The following is a 27194-nucleotide window of genomic DNA, read 5'->3' as shown; positions in this document are numbered from 1 at the left end:
GAAGGAAGAGAGGGCAGTTAAAACACTGCAACTGTCCAGGAAAACACTGAGGAAGTCTGGTGGGAAGAGGCACAGCAGGGCCAAAGCAGGCCTGGTGACCAGTGGGCACAGAGGAGTGAGGAGTGACCTGGGTTTTGGCCTGGGTGCTCCTCGGACAGATGGGAAGCAGTGGCGCCAGGACACAATGGGCTTATGAGGCCAAGGAAGAGCGAAACAGCCCTGTAAGCGGCTTGGTCTCCAGGGCTGGGGCCAGGAAGAAAAATCCGAGCTGGAGAAGTATTTGGGGAGTAGGCCCAGATGATGTACTAAGAAGGGCAGATTGCCCAGGAAGCTTGCACAAGACGGGTAAGTAGGACTTAAGAGTTAGACAGAGAAGGAGATCACGTAACTGATTAGTGCAAATACCCTCAAAACAATTACCCAAAAGAAACCAAAAAAAAAAAACAAAAAAAACCAAAACAACAAACAAACAGTGCTGCCCTCTGCAGGGCTGGGGCAGCGGAAGGGGCAGGGAACGCAAACTGTGGTTGTGTTGGCACATTTGGATTTTGTGTTGGTGCAGTAAATAATTTAAGTGCTTAATAGTTGAACTAGCAGCTGAGTGAACGTTTACTATTCTAATCGCAACCTGTTAGTTCCAGTAGTTTTAGCCAGGTCTCAACTTTGCTTTTTTTGGTTTTGTTTTGGCTTTTGTTTAAATGGCAGAGGACTTCTGTTGGAGACTCAAGGGTCTAACCGCTGAATTCATGGCATTTCACGTCAGTGTGGTGACTGACTGCAGAAAACGATGATTCAGACCATTTACTGTGTCCTGACTTTCCTACCATTTCTATGTGAATTATTAAGTCAGTGCCATATTTTAATTAAAACATAATGATAGGTACCCAGCCATTACAAATTAATTCAACACACGGAGAAGAGCTGTGTCACAGGTGTAAAGGAGCAAGAATGTCAAAGGTGAAAACAGAAATTGAGAAGAACTGACAGGTCACTAATGACCCAAACCAGGGCAGTTTCTGCCAGGAGGTGGGAACACAGAAATCAGCTTGTCTGCGGGTAAGAGTTAAATGAGAAGTGGGGGAGGTGGCGAGCAGAGTATTTACAGGCTTATCTGCTGTGATCCCACCCCTAAAGCGTAAGCCCTAGGAGGGCAGGGGTCTGCCTTGCGGTTCTCTATCCCCAGTGTGTAGGACAGGGTCTGACACCCACTTAGTCCTTAATATTTATTAAGTGAATAGAGTATCTTGAAGGAAAGAGGGTGCTAAAAAGGAGAACACACAGGAGCAAAGATAAGTTTTATTTTTATAAAATGGTGGGATACTTGAAAAGCTGACCCTACAGCCCAAACTTATATGGATTGAGATCAGGAATACCTAAATGTTCCCCCAAGTGTTTTGACTGCTGAATGCTTTTGAACATACATCTCTTAGTTTATTTAGGTCCTTTTTTGAGTTACTCTTAGCTATTTTAGAGTCTGTTATTTTTGTTTTTAAGAAGATCCTATGATAAGCATTTTTTCTTTTCAGGTTTTTGATTGGCTTCTCTTAAGATGGCCTAGTATATACTAGACAATTCACAGGCAAATTCTGAAAAAGTCAACCCTAGAAAAATATGCTCAAGAAAACTGGCAATTGGAATTCAACAGCTGAGTTAGAACAGTGATACGACTTAGTTATTCTAAGTATATTTAGTAACTAGCTTCTTTACCCCAGGGCTGATTGAGCCATTGAGACATCACTGTGGTAAAGGCTTTAGTGGGGGAAGAAAAAAAAGAGTTCTTACCACCTTAAAAAGATATGAATATATGAACGGTTTTGGATTCTGATATCCTTTTAAAGTATCATATAAAGAAGAGAAGCAATGTCACTAGGAAACTGATGAGGAAAAATAAAAGAGAAAGTATGAAAAATTGATGTTAGAAACCTAAATATCTAAAATTTGTCCAGAACCCAGTGTTGAAGCCATAGGATTTTCTTGGGGGGCGGGGGGGAAGCCTATCACAATATGCATGAACTTATTAAATGATTCCTGCAAAGTCCCTCACCAAGAGTCAAGAATTTGAATATAGTTGAAGTACTTTTTGTTCTGTACAGTAAGATGCTCACTAACCTTAAAAAACAAACAAAAACTTTGAAACCATTTTTTTTTTGCCTTATTGTAATAAGTAGTTTCTAGTGTTCCACTTAAGAGATAAAGCAGAGATTTCTGTGGTGATTGATGGAATTTGTCTCATTTACCATATACTTACATTATCTGTGCTAAAGACTTTTAAGTGGAGTATTGAAAGTGGGGTTGGCTGGACACACCACTGAGAAAAAGAAAACAACCTTAAACCCATGACAAAGCTTAAATTGGATGGAAAACTGTATCTACAAGCAATAAAAATGTAAACTACCTACCATTAGGACATATTTATTTGTGTAAACACAGTGTTTCAAGGGAAAGACTATCCCTTTGGAATGGGGCAACTGTGCTGTCCATGGCAAAACACCCTGGTTTAATATTAAACCAAGAAAAAGAGGCGATCGGTCCTCCAAGAGCACTGACAGATTTTAAAGCTGTGCACTCTAAGTTCTAGAGCTTAATGGTTCTCTTTAGAAATATTTGGAATTAAGATAGGGAAGCAGATAAGGCAGTTAAAAGTCAACAGGTCTCTTTTTTATGAAGTGTGTCCATCTGGAAGGAAACTCATAGCCTAGGTTTGTTTGGAAGACACGCTTTATACCACCTATATAAGTCAGGGAAAGCAGGGGAAATGGTATCCTTGGCCATGGTTATTTGAACACACTTAGCATGTAAAAATCTGACTCTGGCATTCAATTCTGATTATACATAGTTGTAAAATAAACACATCCAAGATACATGTGCAGGAAGGTGTGTGTCTGTGTGCAGCTGCTGAAATGATGGGATGCTGGGCCCCCAGCCGTGTGGAGGGCAGGCAGACTGAGGGCTGGGGGTGGGCTGGGGGGTGCTCATGTGGGGTCAGGCTTCACACCGCTCCAATCAGCAAATAATCAGAACTGGATAAAATCTCCTTGGACAATAACAAGAGGCCCTCTTTTTTTCTTTTGAAATTTTCAGTTTGAAACTTTAAATTTTGTGCCACTTTTACTTCTGTTCTAACATGATTTTAAACAAATTAAAGGTTAAAACCAATACTGTTGTTAATAAAAACAGTTAAAGAATATTAGTTCAGAGACAGACCTAGAAGCAGCCTTAATATAAACCCTTCTTTCAGCTGTTGAGAAAACCGAGACCAGAAGAAGGGGAGTTACCCAAATACCTGAGAAATCACAGCTAAAGCCCAGACACAGGCTTGTGGGCAGCCCGATGGGTTCCTGCTCCCTGCTCCAGGTCCCCTGTGAGGTGGGACACCATCCCTGCCACAGGTGCCAGTAATCTGATTAGATCCAGGGGAAGTTTTAACCAAGTCATTGAGAGAAAGGCTATTCTACAATACCTCCTGTGAAACGTAGCCAGGGGCAAGGCAAACATGGGCTGCTAAATATTTATTCTTTTTATACCACTAGATGGCCTTGCAGGAAAATAAAAATTTAAAGTCCAAATAATCCTTCCCTTGGATCACAAGCTCACTGGAGTGCATCCAGAATTCATTTTCAGAAATGATAAGATTTGACCAATGTTTACAATCTCAAAGCTAGTCACTAGATGGCAGCAAAAATTAGGCACAGAGAGAACAGAGACAGTGACTGCGGAATAGTTCACCTTTTAAGTTCATTAACAACTATGTCTTTGTAGTGAACTGCAGATTCCGTAAATTCTGTCCAGAGATAACTTCCAGTGAATTTACTAAGATAACTTCATTGGTTTTCAGAAAGAAGTACTAGCTGCTATTTCAACCTGATTAAAATGTGATTTTTAAAAAGGAAACATGCACATATAAAGAAAAGAAGTTAATAAACAGAAACGGATGAGGACAGCTTGCCTCTCTGGATATTTGAAATGATACCTGCAGACAGCAATTGCCCATCCCAAAGCCCATAGCATCCATGTAAATGTGGTCGGGCTTAGAAGCCTTTGCTGCCTCATCATCCTCAGGAAATGTTTCTATAAATGGAGATGGTGTATTCTTGTCCTTAAATACTGCAGTATTAATTGAAAAAAAAAAAAAAAGAAAGAAAAGAGCAGGAAATGGGTGAGAGTCAAGGATTAACAACAATGGGGGGGGTCCCCTCCCACCCGCCACCTCTGTAGACTCACTTGGGACGTTGATGACAACCTTTTCTCCTCTTCTGTGCCGGATGTTCCTGGTGAGGGTACTAAAAAACAGACAACAAATGTCCTAAGTTGGTCACCTAAGAATCATCATGCAAAAGAAGAATTTGACAATATGCAAGAACATGGAATGAAATCCTCCCTCAAACTAATCCTCTAAGACATCCCTACCGAAAATTCACGTGGACCGAGAGACTGAGGGGATTTCCTGAAAGAAGGCTTTGCATTAATACCACGTCCTTTGGTTCTCGTTTGAGAATGTCATTCTCTCTCCTGCCCAAGCCCTGATCCCTGGCTCCGTGCGACTCGCCAAACCAAGCTCAAGTGTCCAAGGTCTGCCGTGGTCTGGCCTCACCCTATGTCTCTAACATTTTCCATGCTAAGTCCAAAGACTTGAGCCAAACTGTGGTACTCATGTTTCCCGGGCATCTCTGGACCCCAGAACCTCAGCACTCCCTCCACCCATCCTGCAGCATTAATACTATCCTCCAGCCTGCGATGTCTGATCCAGAAGCCCCTAGGCAAGCTGTGGCTGTGAGCACTGGACGTGCGGCCAGCCCTAATTAAAATGTGCTCTGAGGGTGAACACACAGCACATTTTGAAGACTTGGTACAGAAATAAAGTAAAACTTATTAATAATTAAAAAATACTGGTCACAAGTTGGATATGTAGAGTTAAATAAAATACACTATAAGTTCACCTTTTTCACTTTTTTAAGGTGGCTACAAAATTACTACTAAAATTACACGTGTGGCTTGCATTATGGTTTTACTGGGCAGTGCTGCTGTCGACGGTGTAAATGCCACCTCTCTCAGGAGGCCTGCTTTTGACCCCCTCAGTCAGAAGCACCTTCCTCTCTCTGGTGTTACCATCTTTGGACACCTGTCATAATCTACCTTTTCTTGCAGCTGAATATCTCCACCTTCCCCTTGGCACACTATAAACACTTGATGTTGGAAACTATGTTTATATGTCTTTATCTTCCCCACGGACTCTGCACGTAGCAGGTGTGCAGACCTGTTACAGGAATGAACACTGAGAAGTCACAGGTCCCTAACTCTAGGTCAGGAGCCCCGGTTCAGGATGACAGGTGAGACTCAAAGGTCCAAAGCTGAGATCAGACTGGTGTGGGCCCTGAAGCAACTTGAAACCCTAGAATTAAAACTACAGACCAACAGACTTCGGAGTTAGTGGAACAGAAGGTAGAGCATGCCTACTATATACACAGGTATTGTACACATTTTACCTTATTGTGAAGGTATATGGAGTGGGATGAGAAGACCACAGATACTGGCGGTAATTTTCAGAGGAGGAAAAGGTAAAAATGATGACAAGGAAGCTTCTCCAAACAGGTGTTAACAGAACTAGGATTGAAATGCATCTGTGGCTAAGTGAACAACTTTAGGATCACTTGGAAAACAGGCAGATCCAGCCTGGAAACAAGCAGCACCTACCGAGCAGCCTTGGGGGACCGAGAACAGGCGTAGCTGTGGGTCTGTGGGCTCCTCTGGTTAATTACCACAGGAGCTGGAATTCAGGACTCCGGGAGGGACACTGCACCCCCAGGGCAGGGATCCAGGGATCTGAGTCATCCACACACTCACCTGAAGCGCGGGTGCTTGTTTATCGCTTCATCAGGAAAGAAGAGGGACTTGGAAGCTCCTCCTTCCACTGGGTTGGGCTTGAACTCGGGCAGTGTGAACCCAGGGCAGCCTAATCTACAACAAATTGAAGAACTAAAGAGATAGAATCTGTCTTCAGGGATTAAAAACATGCATGTGTAACGCTGCCTTTTTCAGGGGTCTGGCACACAGGTGTTCTGCAAACACTGTGCCCCTTGCAGCCACGCCTTTGCAGTCTGTCTTGCTCACTAAGCTCTTCTCTTGTGACTGCAGCCCTTTTGCCGATTTTACCAGAAGCCTCCGTCCACTCAGGGTCTGCAGAGCGCTTACTTACGTCCTGGCTGCCTTGGCTGTTTCCCCCACGCGGTTTCTGAGGTGTCTTCCTTTACCAGCTCTGACCCCTGCACACCACCACCTCCCCCATCAGCTTGGTTCGACTTGGGACAGGCCTCCTGCTTCTTGCCTCTGCCAGGTACCTCATGATTCCGTCCAGATCAGGCAGGTTCTCTGCCGGTGCCCCTGTCCACCCCCAGGATCTCCCTCTGGAGGCTGAAACCCAACGCTATTATCTCACTTGACCTGAGGAAGAGCTTTAATTCCAACAGAGAAACAAAGCAGGGTGTAGATCGACAGTGGGAAACTTCTGGCTTGGGAGCCAAGACTAGCCGGTGCCTTATTTTCAACCTCACCTTTTATAAAACTGGCCGCCCATGTTCGCCTTGTGAACAACAATTGAACTTGCCGATCTTATCTGGAAAACAGCCCCAGCTATGATGGGGCTCCTCAGAGTTCCTGCAGCTCCGTACATTATTCACTGACAGCCTGCAGCCTTAGGAAAAGCCCTTGCAGAGAGTGACAAACTGAGATCTGGGGGTCTCTCTGCTGACCGGAATCAGGCTGGAGAAGCACATGTGTACTTGGCAGGAAGCGGGCAGCCAGGACTCAGACCCGCACCCCCAGCCCCACTTTTCCTCCAGGCCAGCACCGTCCCACGGAACCTCTGCAGGGATGGAAATGCTCACGACCTGCACTGCCCAGGTGGGTACTGAGCAGGTGGAAGGAGGCGAATGAGACTGAGGAACTGAACTTCTCATTGTATACAAGTCGGATTGATTTAAATGTAAACAGTCACATGACCACTGTTTGGGTTGCTAGGCCACACTACAGTTGCACCTGTTTACGGAAAGAGACTCACCCTGTTTACACTGAAGAAACTGAGTCTTGCTCTCCCTCTTGATCCGGAAATAAAACTTCCCTTATCATTTAACTGTGGATGTAAGGTGACGCTTCTACAAACAAATAATTATTATCTTTGTTTTGTTTACAAATCCCAACATACCCTCTCATCATAAAAGATATGGTTAGGCTTTTTTAAAAAAATTAGATTTTTAGAATAAAACTTATTCCTAGCTCAACTCTCCTCCCTTCATAATAACTTAAGAGAAGGAAAAAGCTACTTCTCTAAATGTCTGATGAGTTGCTTAAATAAGGTTTCAACTATTTATATGTGACCATGGAGATTTTAAAAAACAAAATTCCCTTTAAGTGTCCTAAGACCAGTGGTGTGACTGTGAATGCCTATGTTCATCGTGGACATTTATCAGGAAAAAAAAAGAAAGCATAAAAATAGTTCAGAGTGTTCCAGGCCACGGATACCAATCCCCAAAGTGCTTTTGAACTTTGGGGAGGTAAGCATACTTTGCCACAATCTGACAGATATCTAGCAGAGATAACCAGATTTACGATTTGGTACAACTGCATTCTTGCATACAGGTCCTATGTATAACTGTGTGTTATTTACGTACCTCATACTAAGCTAAGGACAGAGTTTCACTGTTCTTATTTACCTTATATTTACTCTTATGAAACTTTAGCCATAACTAGATTTGATGACAAATCCTAAATCTTTTCAGCACAATCCAAACGTGACCCAGTGACTCCCTTCTTCTTTGTTAATATGTATCAACAGACCCTGGGAGTGCTGATGCCAGCCCCCCCGTCGGGGGGCCCCCGATCTGATCTGGGGGTAACGCACATCCTTCCTTGTGCACTGCTCCTTCCCCTCGGCCTGCGGAGTCTGTGGCCCTCGGGTCCTTCCACAGTCCCCCCGGCCACCACCACCACTGGCAGAGGCTGGCATATGACTGCCTGCAGCTCTAATGTTACAGATTCTACCAGACACAGTGTGATGAGGATGAACTGTCTGCAAAGCATGAGAGCTGTGGGGTCAAGTGGTGGGTTGTGATCTGCTCTCTTGATACCCGGATGCTCTGAAATGCCAGCCATGCACGTTGACACAGGGACTAACCTGGGAAACGAAGTGATTGTGCAGAGGGCCTGGTTTTCCCCCAGCAGAGATGTCGCTTCCTTGCGGCGCTTCCTCATGTTGTCCTCGACCGTGTTGAACTCAGACATGGTCCCTCCATACGGCTGGCCAGGTGTCCCCTCGATCATGTAGCTCCCATACTCTGGTCTCCAAAGGGTAGGGTGGCTACAGAGGAGAAAAGGTTTCAGTCCATCTTATTCTTCTGCTGCAGTCTGCTCCATTTTTAGTTTTGAAAAAGTTGCTTCCAAAGATTTAGAAACGACTGGGTATACAAGAAGCCAGGGACTCTTTACAATTCCCAGTGGCTGTTAATCTTCCACAGCTTTTCAACTACATAAGGGTTACAAGTGCTGGGTCTAAAATATTTATAAGTAACTGAGACACACACAGGGCGTGCACTGTCCAAGGCAAGCAAGCCTGTCCACTCTGCGGGGAAGGACGTGGGGATTTAAGGCCTCCTTCAGTTTAAGACTGGGTTCCAAATGCAAACCCAGCCTCCCAAAATGTAGTGGGTAGAAAAATGAACTGGAGGTACATGACCCCTTCACCTCTGTCTACTGAAATAAAGAAATATTTAAAAAACATCCTGCCAGCCAAGCGAAACCCATCTGCAAGTTTTCTCTGACACCATGGTTTGTGATCTTGGTAACTGCCAATTTTTTAAAAAAATATTTAAATAGTAAACAAACTTTATATTGAGTTTACTCTTCTAAGTGCTTACTAACGTATTTAGAATGTCTACACCCTAAGAGGTAGGTATTATTATTATCCCTGATTTACAGTTGAGGAAACTGAGGCACAGAGAAGTTAAGTACCCCATTTAAGGGTACCCAGCTATTAAGCAGAGGAAGCAGGATTTGAACCCAGGCAACTGGGAACCAGAGCCAGAGCCCTAAACTGCTGTGCTCTCCTGTCTCCTGTACGTGGGAGGAGAGATGATATTCCAGTGGTTCTAACAGTTTCAGAAACTCTCAAAGAAGCCTTCAGTACATCAGCTTACTTTGGGTTTGTCCTTTCCCCCTTTTCTTGCAGAGTTTCAAGAAGTTCCTCTCCAGACAGTACCAGTTGGGCTTTTCTATTTTCATGATCAAAAGATACCAACATGTATTCCACCTATTGAAAATAAAGGAGAGAAAGATGAACATTCCTCCAGACTCGTGCTTGATGTGACCTTTAGGAAAAGTAGGGAAACGTGAAGGTTGGAAAGGATGACAGTGTCCTGAGGAGTCACATCTGCTTACACAACGGTGCTTAGTGAGTGAGGTTTGCATAATGCAAAAACCTGGAGAGAATGGCCAACAGTGGCCTTGTGGGAGGACAAGGGCTCTTACGTGACTCCGTCTTCCCTCGTTCTACTTAACACCTTATAGAAAGGTCAGGATGCCCATTCTGACAAACTGTACTTCGAGAAAGAAGTACTCCAAAGCCAGGATTCTGTAAATCGCAGTTGCATGCAGTAGTCGCATTTTACAACGTATTTCCTCGGTGGGCTTACTGTAAGTTTATGAAAGGGGTTACCTGAGTGTTCTAATCCAGGTAGATTATCCTTCCTCGCTGGTAGGTTATTTAATCACCCCACTATGAGCCTCACTAATGGACAGTTAAATCAAAATCAAATACACCAATGTAGAGGTATTAGTTTAGGAGTTTCGGCAATTTTGTTTTGGTTTTTCAGGAATAATTTAAGACCACTTCCCCACTCTGAACTCATACAGAATTTACAATGCAAGGTGTACTAGTGCATTCATAACAATACCTGGTGGAATTCTGATAAAAAATCAAGAGTGAAACACCAAAGTAAGACTTTCCTGGGCAGAGTACAAATAGAACCTGCATTTGTTTTCCCTGAAATCACACGCTGTTAAGTCATGATAGTTGGTATTAATAGTGAAGATTGTGGCTCACTATTCACGGTTAAAATAAGACACACATCATCCACAGGTAAGTGAAAAGACTGGAGCTGGACCATTCAGGCAGACACTCGAGAGCACCCTTTGCACAAGACCCCAAGACACGGATGGCAAACTTGTGGCACGTGGCAGACCAATCCCCAGAAAGTAATTTGTTTGGCTTATTATAAAAGAGACAAGCAACAATACATCCACTATCTACCTTATCTACTTCACATTTCACATGTAAATCCAGATCCCAGCCTTAAAAACAAACCAAAGCGCAGAAGCCCAGCAGGAGGCCTGGGTCCAGAGGGGCTGGGGCTGGGCAGCCCCCCTCTTTGAGGGGGGCTCTGGTCTGCAGACCCACCGTCCTGGTGGAAGGCATCTGAGTCAGTCCTCCCTATCACAGAAATAGTACCATTCAAGAGACAGATTTGCCCTTCAGCTAAGAAATATAAAAGGGGAAAAAAATGTTAGTAACCATAGGGAAATAGCCTGGCAGGTTTAAATGACAACAGAAATAAACTTTTGATGAACTTTTATTAGTTGTTGTTATGGACTGAATGTTAGTGCCCCCCACACCATGCTTATGTTGAAGCCCTTAACCTCCAATGTGATGGTATTTAGAAGTGAGGTCTTTGGTGGGGGGGGGGGGCAGGTAATTAGATCAGGAGAGTGGGGCCCTTGTGACGCGATTTGTGCCCTTATAAGAAGAGACGAGAAAGATGATTTCTCTCCACTGTGAGAACACAGCGAGAAGGCAGCCTTTTGTAAGCCAGGAAGAGGGACCTCACTTGGAAACCAAATCTATCAGCACCTCTGACCATGGACTTTCCAACCTCCAGAACTGTGAGAAGTAAATGTGTGTTGTTTAAGCCACCCAGTCTGTGGTATTTGTTACAGCAGCCTGAATAGACCGAGAGAGTTGTCTTGCTGGCGCTGAGGTGAAAACAGCACTTAATTTGGAAACAATCTAGTTCCATAAGACTCAGAAGCAGCTACAGGCAGTTCCCTATTTAGGGAGATGGTACTTTGAGAAAGCTCCTCTGTCAATTTCTGTGTATATTAGAAAAAAGGAATTTTCAAATTCCTTTGAAACAATGTTATACAAAGGTCTCTGGGCCACCTCTCTGAAGTATTTAACCTATCATGCGTCTGACCTCTGGAGACAGGGAACCCATCACTGCGTCCCTGTGGAACAGTGAGGTCCTACATTGCTTCCAGGCACTGGGATGAAGACTCCGGCCTCCTTACACCCTGGAGAAGGGGTTGCAACCAGGTGGTCAGGCCGAGGAGGGGGAAGGTGCGGGGTAACTCAGCCCAGGAGGACTGGGCTACAGGGCGGGGTCCGCAGCCACCCTAAAGAAATTCACAATTCAGGATTCAGGGCCAGCTCCTCCATTCCACCGGCCCAAGCAGTAAGCAGTCTTGACTTTGGCTGGGACCACTCATTGCATCTAAGAGACCCGGTTTTCTCCCTACACTGACTCCTGAACAAGCCCGCAGCCATCTTGTGATAGGGCTCTAACAAGCTGATGACCCATCAGTGCTGAAACACAGCATCCTGCTGCCTCCACACCCTTTGTCCTTTCACCCAGAGTCCTGTGGTCGGCAGGTGCTGGGAGCACTGCACAGAGCCAGGTGGATGTGGCTCCTGCTGTCAAGCTCACAGGTGGCTGAAATGACAGCCAGTAACTCAAGGGAGCTAAATGGTCTGGGGCACGTGTAACAGAAGGGTCTGGTCCCGCCTGGGGTATCAGAAGGTTTCCTTGGGGGGAAGGGGGTGGCCAGGCAAAGGAGAGGGTCGTCATAAATACAGCCCCCACTCCTGACCCCTGTGCTTCCCCTGACCACCACCCTGACTGCAGCGTAATCACCTGGCTGGCTGCCCAGAGATGCAGATAAACTGGGCCCACCCCTGGAGACCATGTCACAGGAGTCCCGCCTCTAGACTGTAAACTGTTTTAAAGCCAGTGACTGTGCCTTCTGCCCAGAAGATGGTTTCCCCACACAGCAAAATACTAATGACCAATATTTTTGAGTACTTTCAACCACCCAGTTGGATGGTGCCCATTTCCGTATCTAGCAAGATACTCAAGCCTGGAGCACCCAAAGGGGTCCTAGAACCAATGGTGATGCTACTTGGTTTCAAAATCACTTGTAGTGATTTAGGGAAGACCTGCGTGGCAAGACCAGAAGAGCAGCTGTGCCTGAAACAGTGGGTGAACTTGAGGTGACCACCACAGGTCCAGGAACCCTTTGTATATGGTGACATTTTAGACTATAACTGTTGAAATGTTATTTTAAACTGCTCTATTTTCCCCAAAAGGAAACGTTTCAGTAGTTTACTCTAAAGTTACATCAGGGAACTATACTCAATATTTTGTGATAACCCATAAGGGAAAAGAATCTGAAAAAAGAATATATATATGTGTATACATATATATGTATGTGTATATATATGTATGACTGAATCACTTTGTTGTACACCTGAAACACAACGTTGTAAATCAACTATACTTAAAAAAAAAAAAAAAAAGAAACACACAGGCCAAAAATAAAGTTACATCAAATTCTTATAATATCTGCTATATTCTGACTTTTCCCCCACTATGAAATGCCATTTCATACCACAGAATAACACAGGGTGCACGCCAGGGAAGTTTACACAAAATAAACGTGGCCTTGCCCTGGCCTGGTCTTCCTCCAGTGTCCTAGACCAGGACTTCAGCTAACAGAGCAGGAGGTTTTTATGCATAATACATTAATCTCAATTTTAACACTGCGTAAAATGATGAATTTCCTATACGATTACGTAAAGTAACTTCCTTGAATCATTACCAAAACAAATTCTTCACATGCCAAGATTAGTAATATGAAGCCTCAGTGAAAAATTTTAAGATTCAGGAGAGAGCAGGGAAAATTGTGATGAATCTCATAAAGGGGACAATGACACCTTTCAATAAAGGAAAGGAAAAAAAAAAACACCCTCTCCTTTATGGTAGACACTAGGCACGTGTGACCTTTTTAGATTTAAAATTAAAGTAGGGTTTCCCTGGTGTTGCAGTGGTTAAGAATCTGCCTGCCAATGCAGGGGACACAGGTTGGAGCCCTGGTCCAGGAAGATCCCACACGCCGTGGAGCAACTAAGCCCGTGTGCCACAACTACTGAGCTTGCACTCTAGAGCCCGTGAGCCACAATTACTGAGCCCATGTGCCACATCTACTGAACCTGCGCACCTAGAGCCCATACTCCGCAACAAGAGAAGCCACCCAGTGAGAAGCCTGTGCGCCGCCATGCAGAGTAGCTCCCGGCTCGCTGCAACTAGAGAAAACAGCAACGAAGACCCAATGCAGCCAAAAATAAAATAAATAAATTTATAAAAAATAAAATAAAGTAAAATAAAAATTTCAGTTCCCAAGTCCCTAACGATATCACAAACAATTCAATTACTGCAGGAAGTTGTACTGGACAGCACTGGACTTAAACCCGAGAGAAATCACCTCTTGGAATTATATCTGGACACACTTACTGATGCATTACTGCTGGTGCAAAGGAGAGCCCCGCATGCCGATCTGCTCTTTCATGTCCTACAAATGGTGTGAGACATTTACTTTCTGGGCCTCTGAATTGACACCGGCTGATTTTTTTAACCATGCCACTACACTTCAGGCGTGTGTCAGTGTTCATTTTCTGATGGTTACAAAGACCAGGCTAAGTCACACCTACCTTATTTCTGAACCAAAGTAGAACCCAACCAGTCTGCTCCCACAAATTAACCTCACAAAAGAGAGCACATCACGTGAAGTTACCAAAGGAGATGTTTGCTGTGGCCACCAACACGGGCACTCTGCAACTTAGAAACCTAAGCCAGAAGACACGTCCTCCTAAAGAAATAATACTGTAAATATAAATAGTTCTTATTTACCTCAAAACACCTGCAGGTTAGTACTATAGCTTCTGGGTTCTGAGGACAAGTGAATTCTTTGCTTCTTTCTTGAGAACAGGGTCCTGGTCACCGCGCGGCTGACAAGAGAGGGTGTCTTGGACCAACTGCTCTGCAGCGCTTAGGTGGGGAGGGGGCGGTGAGGGAGTGAGAGGTCAGGGCCCCTGGAGGACTCCCACGAGGTAAAGGAGAACTCAGGGCTTCAGCAGGGCTGGCTCAGGGCCCCAGGCACTCCTGGAGCAGGTGACTGACAAAGCAAGCTAGGTCCCTGTAAATGTGTTTAGAGATGAAGTTGGCCCAAATTCAGGGACCACCATCGAGAGATAAGAAATTCAGGGCTTTAGTTCTTAGGAACTGGTGATAGATTAACCCACCCAACAAAGGGAGGGTGATGCTTTCTAAAGAGACCTAGATCCAGTGCCGAAACAGGATGTGCAACTCCTAAGTCACTGCTGTGCTCAGAAGGGCCCTTGGGCCCCCAGGGGCAGGTGACAGCGATTCCAGACCTCCAAGTCCAATGCCATTCCACCACAGTGAGGGTCTCCTTCATAACCGCATCTGATGGTGCCTGGATGCTGAGGCAGGTCCCACCGAGAGAGCAATTCTGACCTGCTGAAGACAGGGTCTGCAGGATGCAAGACGTGCTAAGACAAACCCCTTCCTGCCATACCTGGAATTCACGGGAAAGGATTACAATCTCTGTTTGAGATAAACCAGAGCTCCTGACCTGGGGCTCTGATGCTGGCCCACTACCTGCGGCCCGGGACAAGGTCCGCCTGGCAGCATAGCTATCAAGTGAGGTCAGCCTCATCCCCACAGAGGCTCATCCATGTCTGCCCTCTCACAGGGCTAGGCTGCCAGCAGAAGATTAGCTGGAAAGGCCGCAGCCACATTGCTAAACCTGTTAGCATTTGCCCTGGGGACTGAGAAATTGACCACACATCCTCGACTTTTCAGATCTGAAAGTGTAGCTGGCATTTCACTAGGAGGGAACCACTGATCATCTGGTAACCAAAATCACCGAAGCTTGCACTTGTTGCTCGAGACCTTTATCAAAGCAGCCCACCCGCCTTGTTACCCCACCCCACACCCTACTCCTTTCCCTTCCACCTCCAGCCTCGCCTCGGGTTGGAGCCTAGTTTGAATCTTAGTAACATCTGTGTTTTTTTCTTTTATAAAATGAGGATAACGCCTACCTCAAGGGGCCACTGGGGAGGAGCACACAAAGTAATGTGTCAAGTGCCTAAAGTGGTAGTTGAGTACACATATCCTCACGTGTTAGTGATGATTTTCTAGCCCTCGGGCAGGGACACACGTATCGAGGCAGAACAGTCTTTTAAGTGTTCTTACGGGTCCATGGTGGCCTGTAATCAACATTACCAAAAAACGTTGAAATGAGTAGAATAAATGCCAGAATATGTCATTCATGGAAAAGAAGTACTATTTCACCCAAATACTGTTTCGCGCTGTGTTTGTTTCAGGCACGCGCGGTCTCAGTAAAAGGAAAGACTCATGCAGAACACCGCCAGCTCTGCGACAGCGGGCACAGGTCAAGTCACCCCCCTCCCGGACACTTTCAAATGGCTCAAACTCAGCACATCTTAGCACCCTCACCACGTGTGCCGCCCCTCCACTCCAGCCCTGCCCCCCAGGCTGCACCCACACAGGCCTTCCTTCTGCTTCTCTACCAGCCAACCACTCCAGGGCCTGGACAGCACCGCTGTTCTCTGCTTGGAAAGCTCTGACCGCAGCCCCTCAAGTAGCTGGCTCCTGATGGGCTCTAGTCATGTGCTACCTCTTCAGAGCAACCTTGGCTAACCCCCAACACTAGGACCTCTCTTGTCCCATGCCCAGGGGTGCCACCCACACTAGTGCCTTGTGGAGTTGTGGAAGTGGTTACCCAGGCCAGAGCAGTCTTAATTTCCCCTCTCTCCTCACAAATATTACAATTATGGACATTTGGAACATGTCCTAATCTAACAAAGTGTCCCTTCCAACTCTAAACTACTATGTCTGTCATTAAACTCTTCCAGAAGTTCTTGTGGTATAAAACCATCCATTTTTCTTTCCCTCTCAAAGGTAAGACAGTACACACACTGCATTGCCAGGAAGGGAATTTTTTTCAAATGCATCGTCTTTGCTACCTAAAGCTCACCCCTTCTAAGCACATGATCTCTTAAACTGTATGCATACATCAGTGGAAATCTTTCTAAAATTGATTACATCCTCTTCTGCTACAATAGGAAGATACTAAACATACTTCCACTTTTTTATTAAGGCTTCAGACTCGGGGCAATTTCATTTCTTTAACAGAGCAAGGCCCTGGGAGGCACCGGCTGCCGTGTCGAGATCTGCTTTTCCAAGCTGCTCTCCGACTTGGTCTCTGATTGCTGCCTCGACTGATTTTTTGTAGTTCATCCTGAACTGTGGAAGGAAATGACCAGCTTGCAGGAATTGTGTATAAAGCCAGCAATCTCCGGGTGAGGGCTTGAGACAGGCTTCCAGGAGTAAAGTGCAGGCACTCTGTGCCGAGAGGGCTTTTGCCTGCTTCCTAGTTCTCGCTGTCTTGTGTTTTGGGGCCGGCAGCTCCTGAGCCCTGGATACCACTCACACAGCCATGGAGGGAGGACCACAGGCAGGACTGCTGCCACATGGTGTGTTGGACGATATGCCTTCCAACTGCCCGACTTGCGTAAATACGTGAACGCTTTAGCGGGAAATGAGGGAAGCACTCCCAAATAACCTCTTTAACGTTCCTCTGAGGCTTACAGTGCTCAGCGTATCCTTTCAAGCAAAAAAAAACTTTTTAAATTAAAAAAGGTAAACTTTCACGGAGGCTCTTGCCTTCAGGGTTTGTTTTAACTCTGCCAAATCATCATCCAGTACAAAAAAAGGAAGGTGTTAACTAAATCCAAAGGACTGAAAAAAAGGGCCTGGGGGATGGGAGACAAGACAGTGGGTTTGTGTGAACATTTATGTAATTAGGAACATCTGGTTTGGGGGTTCTTTTGTAATCTTGTGGTGGAAATAAGTTTAATTACTAAATCCTGACCATAACAGACACAAACATCTAAGAACACAGAAAGCTCTCCAGTGTCCAACAGAGTAGAGCCGTGGCCATATGAATGCTGCAAAAATATACCAACCTAGATAACCAAGTTTCCTGGACACCTATAAAAGATGTGCTCTTTTGGCTAGAAGTCTGACGATTATTTATGTTTCCTTAACTTCTGAAACATCTGAAACAATGTCTGAGAAACCCAGCCCTTAAGTGGAGGAGATTCAGGGTCATCATTCTAAATTACTCAGTCCTTTATGATCAGTTTCAACATACCATCCCCGTGGCCACTAAGTAACCAAAATGCATATGCTTTCCCAATTCAATTCTGTTTCTTTCTGAAAATCATAACCAAGATTTCAAGGACCCTACAAGCTGTGAAAACATGCATGGGCTTTGAGCCATTTATTTTGGCTGGAAACCAATTTTTGCTCTTTTCCCAAGTTCTAGTATGTTCGAGATAGGTCGCTGCCAAAGCCTCCAGTCCCCTAACCGGCCAACTCCGGCTTCACTTCCGTTCCCATCCTTGCACTCCTCTCGAAAGCCTGACATCCTTCCTGTCCCCAGGGCAGTCCTACTGCCCCCACTGGTCCTTCTCCAGATCCCACACATGTCCAGGTCCTTCTGTGTGTATCACCAGGGTTCGGAGGGGATGGCCATGCTTCCTCTCTGGGTTAGTCATCTCGCTCATCCCCCTTGGTTTTAACCCCATCTTTAGGCCCGTGGCTGCCCTGCCACACACACAGCCAGCTCAGATGTTGCTCCAGCTCCCTCTGCACTATCTACCCCGCATCTCCACTGTATGAGCACTGGGCTCCCTCACCTAGGAGGTCCCAAACCAGAAGATCCAAGCAGTTCCCCAGGAACTATCCCCACAGGCTACACTCTCTCCCCTCCCTCAGCAACGAGGTAACCTCTGCAGTGGGAGCTCCCAGCCTCTAGTTACCCTCCCAGCCCGTTTTCCCCACCACCGCCGAAGAGACCCAGGATTAGTCTCCCGGTACGATTCCTGGACTGACAATACCACGTCTCCTGGCATGGTCCATTACAAAGGACCTTGACATCTATACACTAATATGTATAAAATGGATAACTAATAAGAACCTGCTGTATAAAAAAATAAATAAAATTCAAAAATTCAAAAAAAAGAAGATATATGTATAACTGAATCAATTTGTCGTACATCTAAAACTAACAACATTGTAAATCAACTATAGTCCAATATAAAAAAATTAATTACAAAAACAAAAAAAAACCCCAAAAACAAAGGACCTTTGACAGCCTCAGTCTCTAGCCACTCCCCTTGCCCTGCTCTGGTCCCACACCACGGCAGTGATCCTCAACTTCAGGCACTTCACAGTCGCACGTCTGCATACACCCTTCCCTTGCGCTCTCTGTCTCCCTTTGAGATCCTCCCAGAAGGTCCCCCACTCCGCCCCCCATCTCTAAGACTCCCAGGATCTCCAGGCAGAGAGCAAACTCCTCCCCTCCTCTCTCCAGCCTGTCCCCTGACCCTGCCATGCCACTGGAGTTCTTCAAGGGCAGGGAGCTTCTCCCTTTTCTTGGTTTCTCTCTTCAACCCCATGCCCTACCACAGGAAGTCCTTGACAAACAGGAGTCACTCAATAAATACTTAAAAGTCATCCATCACGGAAATAAAGCCTTTAGTGTTTGCCACATGTAAGTGAAGCTTAAGTCTCAGTTTTTCTGAAGGAAACAGCCTGCGATAATATCTTGTTTTTATTTTTTTTAATAGAAACATTATGGGGTTCAAACAGGTTTACTTAGGAAGTTAAGGAAAAGGTTTTAGAAACCTAATATCTATGGGTTTGTAATTAGATTACTTTTTCAGTAGCCAGTAAAGTACGTTCTCTTTGAAAAATCCTAAAACCCAAAAGGTGACGGGATAAGGAAACGGATTCTACTGTCTCTTGTCCACATTTCCTGAGTTTTGTAAGTTGTGTGGCATTTAAAGCATTCTGAAATAGTCAAATTGTTAAAAGATACAATTAGAAATTATATATACATATAAAAGCATGCAATTCAAAACCAAATGACAGAATTTTTTGATTACTCTTGCAGATGAGGAAATTGTGGTCCAAAGAATTTAAGTTCTGTATCTAAGATCACACGACTGTTTGGAGGAAGACTTGGGGCTGCACTCCCATCTTCAAGTCAGTCCATTCTTAAACATGTATGCAAACTTCAAAATAATTGTGTTTTCACCAAATACCCAGTCATAGGATGATAACAGTGGTACTAAGTGATGAACATTACAGCATAAAGGCAAAGAAAATCCTGACTTAAAAAACTTGGCTATATCTAGGTTGCTGGAGATATAACCATGAGGGTAGCTAGCCTTTGGACAAAGTTTACACACAAAGGAGAGCAGAGCTCAGAGAAAAGGTAGAAAGACTTCCACTTCTGTTCATGATGGAGTAATAGCGATCAATTTCACACCCCCCCACCCTGAAAAAAAAAGAGAGAAAGAGAGAAAATATATAAAAGAATTTTCAAGACACTGGACATCAGATAACAAAGGGCAGAGATCCCCGTGATAGGAGGGACAATTTTAAAGTGAGTGAGCCCTACAAATGCCCCAGCTTCCTGCCTGGCGAGAGGCACTAGATCATGGGCAGGGAGGTGAAGCAGAGCCCACAGTGGGAGTGGGGGTTTGGTGGGGGGAAGGACTCCCTGAATTGAAGAGATAGAGCTGAGTATCTGAGGAAACCAAGTAATTTTGAGGTCACAGGACCAAGTACCAAAGAGAAGAGAGCTGCACAGACGATTCCGGAGATCTGCAGAGGGTCCCCCCTTAAGGACTTGGTAGTAAATCGATCCACACGTGAGAGGTGAGGACCCAAAGCTGGGACAGGGTGCCTTCCCCCCGCCAGAATGGAATAACTCCTAGTTCAGGGCATTGAGGAAGGTACCCCTGAAGGCCTTGCCTTGGCAGAAGAGAATAATTAGCCCTAAAGTGACACTCTTCCGGACCTGCTGAATAAATTGTAAAAGCAAGACCTGAAAGGATCAAACCATCTCCAAATAACTATATTCCAGAACAAAGCTTAAGAATACGTTTAGGAAAACGCAAATATCAAGCACCCAACGAGGTAAAATTCACAATGTCTGGCATCCAATCAAAGACTACCAGGCATGCAAAGGAGCAGAGAAACCTACTCAAAATGTAGAGAAAAAGTCAAGTGAACCTGACTTTAAATGACAGAGATGATAGAATTAGCAAAGACATTAAAACAGTTACAAGAACTGTATTCCCTATGTTCAAAAGCAGTATAGTAAGGTTGCAGGATACAAGATAAATACACAAAATCAACTTTAATATATTAGCAACAACAATCAGAAATTATAACTTAAAGAGTAATACCATTTACAATAAAAAAATATGAAACACTCAGTGATACATCTGACAAAAGACATGAAAGACTTGTCCACTGAAAACTACAAAACACTGATGAGAGAAATTAAACAAGTGGAGAGATATACTTGTTCATGGGCTGGAAGCATCGTTAAGATGTCAATTCTCCCCAAACAATCTACAGATTCAACGCAACCATGGTCAACATCCCAGTAGGGTTTGTTTTGGGTAGAAACTGCCAAGATGTTCTAAAATTCATGTGTAAATTCAAAGGACCTAAAAGAGTCAAAATGAGTTGAAAAAGAGCAAAGTTGGAGAGGTAAGACTACCTGATCTCACAGTTTATTATAAATTATAGCAATAAAAAGTGTGCTATTGGCATAAGGACAAATAGAGCAATGGAACAGTACAAAGAGTCCAGAAATGAAACCACACATAGACAACTGATATTAGACAAATGTGCAAGGGCGTTCGGCAGTGGAGAAAGGATAGTCTTTTCAACAAGTGGTGCTGGGGCACTGTGCAAAAGCAACCAAACCCCAAAATCCATAGCCTGCATCATATACAAAAGTTAACTCCGAAAGGATCATAGACCTAAATGTAAACCTAAGGCCATAAAACTTCTAGAGGAAAATACGGGAGAAAACCTTAGATAACGAAAGATTTCCTAGACAGAAACACAAATTCTATGTTAGAGGCTCAGATAATATTCTGACATCTTTCCTCAAGATATGGGGCCTTACACTGAACATTACCCAGGTTTCTCCTTCAAAATGAAGCTACAGAGTTCTAGTTAGTACATTTGCTAACACCACTACTAGACATTCCTAGAAGTGGTACCTTTAGAAGTGATATCCTGGACATTCCTCTTCACAAAGAAGAATTCAACAGTGATGTGGTGGGGTCACAGTAACTTGTTCGGAAGTCCAGAAACATGTTCTAGGGGAGCCACGTGTGCAGAAGGAATAGATATTTTCCTCCCATTGTGTTTTCGCCATATTTAAAGTACATCAAAACCTCTACGTATCCAAAGACCTCTACAAACTAATCCTACCTGTTCACCGCACTGACAACACCACCAGACACAGAATGCTCACACACCAATGCCATTTCTCACCTTTCTGCCTTTATTACACTGTTCACTTGCCTGGAATCCTTCCCTTCTCTTCATATAAATAACGACCCTAATTCTCTAGGGCATCTTCCCAAAGATGGTGCCTGAAGCATCACAATCACCTGGGGTGCTGTGTGTCTCACACGTCTGCAAAGGGCACAAGGGAACATCTGGAGGTGATGGAAGCGTTATATGTACACAGATGTTTCCTATTTCTTTGTTTTGACTGTGGTTGCAGATATCTGGTTGTATACACTTGTTAGAAGTCATTGAGCTCTATGTTTAAAATGGGTGCGTATTATTGTATGTAAATTATAGTTCAATGAAATTGGTTTAAAAAGAAAGCCCACATAAAACTATATAACACGAAACGAACAGGGGGAAAAAATCCCAAACTGAGATGGACACCAGAAGTGATAGTCAAGCTCACATTTAAGCCAAGCTTAAATTCTTAGCCTCAATTCCTAATACACAGTTGACCCTTGAACAATGAGGGGGTTAGGGATGCTGACTCTCCCCACAGCCAAATATCTGCATATAAATTTTATGGTCTGGATCATGTGGTACTCTAGTACGTTATTTATTGAAAAAAAGATCCATGTATAAGTGGACAAGTGCAGCTCGAATCCATGTTATTGAAAGCTCAACTGTACACACAGTCAGTTTTCTGGTTCCCTAACCTTCAAAAATGAACCTCTTGGTTATAAAAGGTAATTTTGAAAAAGAAAAGAAAATCACCAGAAAGCTCTAACCATATTTCACTCTTTTTCCTCGATTTCACCACCGTGCTTTAGACACATCAGTAAATGCGGATAAACCGATGTCCACAGTGACAGCAAGAGACAGAAAGATGCAGCAACTGTGCTTCGTGTGCAGAGAGCACACAATGACCTACGGAATCTTCATGAATTCTCAGAGTAATTTTTGCTCAGTACCTTATTCTAAGAAGTCATTGTCAAATAATGCATTTTAAAAACACAATTTAGATTCTGAAATGCAGTTTAGAAATACCATAAACAATTACTAAGCTAATGGAATACAATTATATCTGAATGGGCAAATTTCAGTTAAAAACCGGCAAACATGGAATGCCTCATTCCCCAATAACCATGGCTATTTAAATGATATATTTTAAATGAGATATCCTGGGTATTTAAACATTCCCAAGTGAACATTTATGAGTCTTACTTAAAAGACTAGGCACTTACTTGTAAACCATTCCAACAACATTATCTCATTTAATCTTACTAACTCTATAAGGAAGGTATTACTCTCCCCATTTTACAGATGACAAAACTGAGATAAGCAATTCGTCCAAAGCTACACAGAACCTTCAATTAGACTCAAATGACTATGCTTTTGTCCATTCTAGATTTATAGCTCAGGATGTTACTTTTGCTGTAGGATCATAAGCTTACTGATTAACAAGCTATGCATTTTCTAATTAGTCATGTAAGCATTCTTAACCTACACAGGTAATTTGAAGTTCAAACTATGAATGATATGCCAGCCCTTTATAAATCCCATCTCAGTTCTTATTGGTTTTACACATGATAATAACACACTTATAAATATTAAAGATGTATATTTCTCTCAAAGTTCTCATAGATTTATCTGCTAATTAGAGCACAACTGACCTTCTTGCCTTTGAAAGGCAAAAAAGAAAAATCAGAAAAAATGTTTCCTTTAAAATGTTTTTCTGACACCTCTGTAACCTGGAGAGTTTGAACTCTGTAAAAAGAGATGTGATGAAATCTCATACATTGTAAATATTCCAAAACCTGGTGTAATGTATTTAAGAAGTGGACCGTGGAGTCAGACAGATTTCAATTCTGATAATGCCTCTGCCACTAAGTAGCTGAAGAGCCTGGCAGGTAGCTGACACTAGAGGGATATTAGGAAGCATTCAAGAGTCGAATTTACTGCCACATTTGCAGTGTTTATAAACTTCCTAGGTTTGTCTTTTAATGTGCATACTCCAACTTACAAAATCTGTACCTAAAAAGTTGTGTGTGGGCTGTGAAGAGAGAAGTGCTTACTTTTTTGCATAAAAGAACGCTTAGCAGGCATCAGGGCCCCCCGGAACACCCATCTCACCTCCCCCTCACCCCCATCCGGGGCAGCATGAAATATCTTCCCAGTACCTGGGAGTCAGAACTTCGATTACCCACAGTAACAGCATGATCAATGGGTTGGGACCAGCCACACTAAAGGCGAAACTCGCATTTGTAAGCTGACCTGGGAATCTGCCTGTTTCTAAGGTTCTCACAGGAAAATACTTCTGAATTCCAAAAAGCCAGCAGACACACACTTGTACAATACAACCATTTTTACCACAGTGACTGGTGGCAGCCTTCTCTTCACTCAGCAGTCTAAAGATGATCCCAGGCGAGTTTCAAAGAGGAACAACCCTCTCATTTTCCAAAGGAGGAAACTGAGGTTCACAACCACCAAGGTGGCTGGCAAGCCTTGGAATACAACACAAGTGCAACTCCAAATCCAAGTTCTTCCTGATAAATACCACCAGAGACAAATACTGTCCTAGCGCCAAGCATTTCCAAAGTGGCGGCAGGCTCTCCTTCCAACCAGATCTACGATGATGGGCTTAGGCTGCTCTTTTTCCTTTTTTAATCCGAGTCCATGGTCCTGTAAGCACAACATCAAAACTTCCACAAAGAGCAGCATTTTGGTATCACGCTGACCCAGCCCAACATATCACATCCCAAACACCCCTTTCTGTCTGGTGGGGCCATCCTTCATCTCCAGGGCCACGGCACCCACCACACCCTTCTCCACTTTTATCGGCCCAGCCTGATTCTTGGTTGTTTCCTAGGCTTCTGCATCCGAACAAGCTCACTTGCAGGCTGATTCTGCCTGCAGACTTTTACTCAGTAGACGTGACAGGGAGTTCCCACTATGCGCAAGGATCAATGCTAAGAGTGCTAACGGCCTGCTCTTTCTCAGAGGCTCACCTCGTCAGGGAGGCCTGCCATGGTAAATGTGGGACTCTGACTTTCAAACCCCGTAACTGCAACCACAGTAAGAAATAAGTTACATGCACCCAATATACCACCCCTACACACACTCTCAAATAACTCAAGTTTGACATAATATTCTCACTACGTGTGATAAACCAATACTCTTCATCCTACCCCATTTCCATTTTTAAAGTCTTGGAGAGAAAAAAATCTAGGGGGAGAGGAGAGATCATAAAATACATACAATACACAAATAATACACAGTAGTCCCTCGGTATCCACAAGGGACTGGTGCCAGGACCCGCCAGAGACACCAAAATCCGCAGAGGCTCAAGTCCCATAGCTGGCCTTCCATTCAGCATCTGTGGATTCAGCCAACCGTGGATCAGGTTGTATTCACTATCAGACAGAAAAACCTCATATAAGTAAACCTGAGCAGTTCAGACTCTAGTTTTTCAAGGGTCAAAATGTCAGATGCTGTAAGGAAACAACGAATTTCAGACTTCTAAAATCTTCTAAATTTATTTCTCAACCCACTAATGGATCATGATCTCCAGTATGAAAAGTAATTTTCTGTAACATAAGAGTGATTACCTTTACATGATGCTGGAGGAACAGAAGCATCAGCAAATGCTTAGGAGTGAGACAACCCCCCCTCCCCCGCCCAAGTCACAATTGCTGTCCAGAGATGCAGAGGTACCACAACGGAGAGTTAGCCCCTGTTTGATTTACAGAATCAAACTGGGGGAGACCAAGCTTTCAATGAAGTACTATTCCAGGAGTAGGAAGAGTGGGGCTTTTTTCTTAACCATCAGGGTTCACAATCTCAATTCTTCCCCTTGGGTCATGCTGCTTATTTCCAAGAGGACTGTCAATACTGGCAGGCAGGAATTTTATTCTTTTTGAAAATCTTACACTCTACCCAGACATGACTGAAGCAGAATTTAAAGTAATAATAAATAATCAGCGGGTTATTTTTTAAATCTAAGATAACTTTTCTACTCCATGGTTTCTGTTAAACAGTAAACTCCTCATTCCAAAGGACATGGGTTTGTTAGTGGAAAAAAAGGAAAGGGAGGTGTGGGAGAGAAAAAAACATCTAGAGGGAACAGAGGATAGATCATAAAATAAACACAATACACGAATATATAAAATGTCGGATGCTGTAAAAAAAAAAAAAAAAAAAAAAAAAAAAAAAAAAAAAAAAAAAAAAAAAAAAAAAAAAAAAAAAAAAAAAAAAAAAAAAAAAAAAAAAAAGAGCTTTAGTCTAAAACTGAAGAATCATCACCAAACATACTGTACCCCCCTTCTGTCCAATAAAGTATGGCAAACCCCTTACGGTAGAAATGTGAATTACTAGTCATGATACTTTTCTAGCTTACAAGAGCACAATTCCTTCAAATGACAGGCAGAAGTATTTTCCAATCATAGAAAAACTAACTTTTTGCAAGGAGAGAGATTCGGCACTGGTGTAGCAGCACCTTGACACTTAGGTAAAGAGTGATAACACTGACAAGGAGATAAATTATTTACACCTGAGCAAGCCATGGACGGCAAAAGGTAAAAACACGAAAAATATAAACGAAGCTTTCCAGAAGTCATTTGATTATTTGAACTGTATATACACGTTTTTTTTTAAAAAACAGGAAGGAAAGGCATAAAACGCTTTGGCAGAAAAGACTTTAAAACTAACAGGAGGCAGTGCTTTCCAAATCATTCCAATAAACAATGGTTCAATATTGAGAATCTAGAGGCATTTCACCTCGAAGTAGCACACATGTGGAAGCACAGATTCGGAAAGTTTATATACTAGATCTGGGCCATGGAAAGGCACTAACAAATCCTAATTTTGAAGCTCTCAGAGTTCCCAGTTAGAATTAAACCAAGCCATGATTTTTAAAATTTATATCTATAAAGTGGTGGTCGGGGGGTGGTTGATGAGGAGAAGCTGGAGGTTTAAAAGGCACCAGGATGAGGTGGGGCGGAAGCGAAATCCTGAAGACCTGATTCCTAACAGCAACCGGCCTTCTAGGACCTTTAGTCCCTTTCACATTAATGGCATTTTGAGACGGGACCGTGGGTCGATAGGCGGCGGGCAGACACCCCAACCTGAAAACTCCTCCAGGCACCCAGTGTCACACTTTTGCACGCTCACGCCCTCCCAGCGCCTACTCCGCACTTGCTGAACGGAAACGAACCCCGAATGAATGAATGGGAGAGAGAAGTCCGGCCAAAGGTTCGGAGCACGGCCCTGGACAGCGCTGGACGCCCGCGGGCTCGGCGGGGACCCTCGGGGGCGCGGCGGGGACCCTCAGGGCAGCGCAGGGCGCGGACTGAGGGCGCAGGGGCCTCGCCGAACAAAGGGGCGCGGGTCGGCGGGGGCCGGGCGCTCGGGCGCTCACCTCGTCGCCCCACTTGAGCACGTCCTTGTGCCGGTCCTTGACGGCGTGGTAGATGTGCAGGAACTGGAGGATCCCGTGCAGCCGCACGTGGTCGGCGTGGCGCTGGGTCTCCTCCCAGCTCAGTGGCGAGCCCTGGGACAGTAGCCCCATGGCCGCCCCCTCTCCTCGCCCTCTGGGCCGGCGGCGGCCGCTCCGGGCTCCCGGCGGGCGGCGCGGGCCGGACACTCAGCTCCCCGCGGAAG

At 44.3% G+C, this 27194-nt stretch overlaps 1 protein-coding gene across 1 annotated transcript in view; it reads right to left on the bottom strand.

The window, feature by feature from the left end:
• GCLC (glutamate-cysteine ligase catalytic subunit) overlaps positions 1 to 27102 on the bottom strand; it is a 38445-nt gene extending 11343 nt beyond the window's left edge. The window contains 6 exon segments of the mRNA XM_024766243.1: positions 3971 to 4104; positions 4222 to 4280; positions 5842 to 5955; positions 8168 to 8350; positions 9186 to 9298; positions 26953 to 27102. Coding sequence (XP_024622011.1) covers positions 3971 to 4104; positions 4222 to 4280; positions 5842 to 5955; positions 8168 to 8350; positions 9186 to 9298; positions 26953 to 27102 — 753 coding nt within the window.
• Between the last annotated feature and the right edge of the window lie 92 nt (positions 27103 to 27194).

The sequence above is a fragment of the Neophocaena asiaeorientalis genome, unplaced genomic scaffold (assembly GCF_003031525.2).
Source record: "Neophocaena asiaeorientalis asiaeorientalis breed wild unplaced genomic scaffold, Neophocaena_asiaeorientalis_V1.1 scaffold46, whole genome shotgun sequence".
NCBI lineage: Eukaryota > Metazoa > Chordata > Mammalia > Artiodactyla > Phocoenidae > Neophocaena > Neophocaena asiaeorientalis.
This window is presented reverse-complemented; position numbering and strand designations above follow the sequence as displayed.